General features: G+C 46.3%; 1 protein-coding gene across 1 annotated transcript; it reads left to right on the forward strand.

The window, feature by feature from the left end:
* Window positions 1-938: 938 nt before the first annotated feature.
* PPTG_13368 (hypothetical protein) lies at window positions 939-1,428 on the forward strand (the record flags this gene model as incomplete). The annotated part of the gene is made up of 3 exons (XM_008908988.1): window positions 939-1,045; window positions 1,123-1,191; window positions 1,284-1,428. 3 exons carry the CDS (start codon window positions 939-941, stop codon window positions 1,426-1,428), a joined length of 321 nt encoding a protein of 106 aa, XP_008907236.1.
* Window positions 1,429-2,613: the final 1,185 nt, after the last annotated feature.

Consider the following 2,613-nt stretch of genomic DNA (forward strand, 5'->3'; position numbering starts at 1 on the left):
CTCGATGAATGCGGCGTTCGGCTCGCAGGAATGCGAAATAAAGCGGGTAATGGAGCCGCAGCGAAGGGCGTCGACGTACACGAAGTTGTTGTTGACCAACTTCGCGTTGTACAAGAGCGTGTAGCCGCTGTTCTGCCTCACTGCAAGCGGTGGCTGCCCTTCTACCATTGCGGACTGGCCTGACCTTGCATCGTGTGCTGGGTTTTACGGTGATTTTCAGGCGGATACATGTGAACTTATTGTTTCTCAGATATTTGGTAGCTATGAACCGTCTTCACAAGCTCATTTCGCAAAAGGTCCACCAGCACACAGACCTCAAATAGTGGTGCGACGGGGAACGCGCAGTGAAAAGGATGCGTTCGTTGCGCGACTACATGGCAAGACACCAGAAGAAAGGGCACGGTTAAATACAGAGCACCGTGCCTACCCCAAAGGGGAGAGGGATATTCATGCAGACTTCGGGACTGAAGTCTCTTCTACAACTGCCATCGAGCAGCCAGCGACAGCTCCGGCTGCATCTCCTGCTCGCGCCCCCTCCCTCCCCTGAAAGCTGCATGCTACATATAGGCAGAAAAGGCTCGCGAGAGAAAACGTTTGGCGGAAGTCGCTGCAAAAAAGAAGGACGCTTCCGAAAAGAAAAAAAAGGCCAAGGTCTCGGCACGGATCTACGAAAGAAGGACAAGTAGTCCAAGGAGGCAAGGGCAATGGCACGTGTTGCGAGAGATGCTGCCGCGATGTCCGCGAAGAAGAAGACCGAGCGGGAGCGGCTAGCTGCGGAAGAGATTCGAGGAGATGAAGCTCGCAACGCAGCATGTAGAGTCTTCAAAACCGTCAATAAAAGAATTGGATGCTGCAGCAAAGACTAACAAGACTGGGAAAACGGAAGACTGCTTCGGTGCGGACAGCACGTGGAAAGAAGAAAAAGAAGACAAACCCTCATGTTGCCGTTCCTGAGGACGAAGGTGCTGACGACGAGCGTGCCAGTTCCTCCGCTCCGTCACCAACTGAAGCAACTCCTCGTAGAGGTGACCAGTAGAGGTGACCAGTACGTATGGGATACATGTGGTATATACTACATACTAGCATTCTAACGTTGTTGTATATTATGCATTATGTTTGCAGGGAATTTCCACCTTCCAATGCATCACCGGAGTCGAACATTGCTTTGAGTTCTTCACGCCAAGCAGCCTGGTGCGTTCCTCCATCCAAGAAGTATATACAACATGTTTCAAAAGATTCATGCTGACATGTACTACTGACATGTTCTACGTGGACAAATACAGGTCTCTCGACATGGAATCTACCGAACGTGCTGCCGCAGTGGCAACTGCTGGTAGCGCTGCTATTGGAACACAATCACCACCTACACCAGGAGACAATGACGCTTTGAATTCGGAGGTTGAAGGGAATGGAGTATCTGGCGCGTGATACTCAGAGGCAGAAGTGATATTGTACTCCGCATATTTCATAATACCAAACTTTAGCACACAATAGAAGGGTCTTATTCTATGAAAACCAATATCGATAGTTAGATATATAGAGTTTTCTCGCTTTCTGAGTCCGAAAATGAGATCGGGTTTAGCTAATTCGCAGTAGTTTTAGCGCTATGGGCTCTCAAAAAAAAGGATCTCGGAAGTTCTAAATTGCTCGTAGGCTGATCTGGTCTCGTTATGCATAATCTAAGAGCTATCATTGGTTGATAATGAGATTCGTATGGTTTTCATGAGAAAGACGCAGTACGACTCCAGTGGAGTCGTCAATAGTAGTGTCGCATCGTGATGTGTAAATCAACAGCAAGATGAGATCGCGAATGAAAAGTATATATTTATAAAGGTGCATCTTTAGCCCCAAATAAGCTCGATTGGTTGAAGAGTCGGATGGTAAGGTGGAGTGAAGAAGACGAGACGATCGTACTTGGTGGTAATTTCAGTGACTTGATATCTTTTTGGTGGTCGATAAAGCTCGACCAACTCAATTAGAGTACGAATGGTCGCTTTAGGACTAAAACCCATGTCAGCTACACAAAAATAAGTTTTAAAAAATTAAATAATAATAGAAGAGAAAACAAACCGTTTTTGCACAGTCATTCTTGAATGTCGGCTTTAAGCCACCCTGATTTTTGTGGGCTTGGATTAATCTGACGCTTGTGGTACGATGCTCCATCTAAATAGATGTTGCGACGACCGTGTTTTTGCAGATTCTTGCATAAATCCTCAAACCAGCGCTCAAATTGGACGGCATCGAAATTACCATGGTAATCGTCGCTATTTGCTTTCTTTTTAAAGTGGAATTCCAAACCTTGATGGGAGGCCCCCACTTAGTACTGCTCCTTTGCTTTTAATAATTCCTGCAGCAATAATACACGCACTAACAAAAACCATACACAACAATTATTTAGAATTGATTTTTTAGCAAAACAAAATTTACTTACCGAGCTCCTCGTCCAGTCTTACCGTAGCGAATCTTATCTGCAGTCAACCATGTCTTACCTGTGACGTGGTTGACGTTGCAGTAAGATTCGTCCAGGTAGATTTCTGCTCTGTCGACTCCGAGTCGGACGCTTCACTTAGTTCCTCGCATTGGACCACGCACAGCAACTCGATTTGCTACCTT

The sequence above is a fragment of the Phytophthora parasitica genome (assembly GCF_000247585.1).
Source record: "Phytophthora parasitica INRA-310 unplaced genomic scaffold supercont2.32, whole genome shotgun sequence".
In the NCBI taxonomy this organism is placed as follows: domain Eukaryota; phylum Oomycota; class Peronosporomycetes; order Peronosporales; family Peronosporaceae; genus Phytophthora; species Phytophthora nicotianae.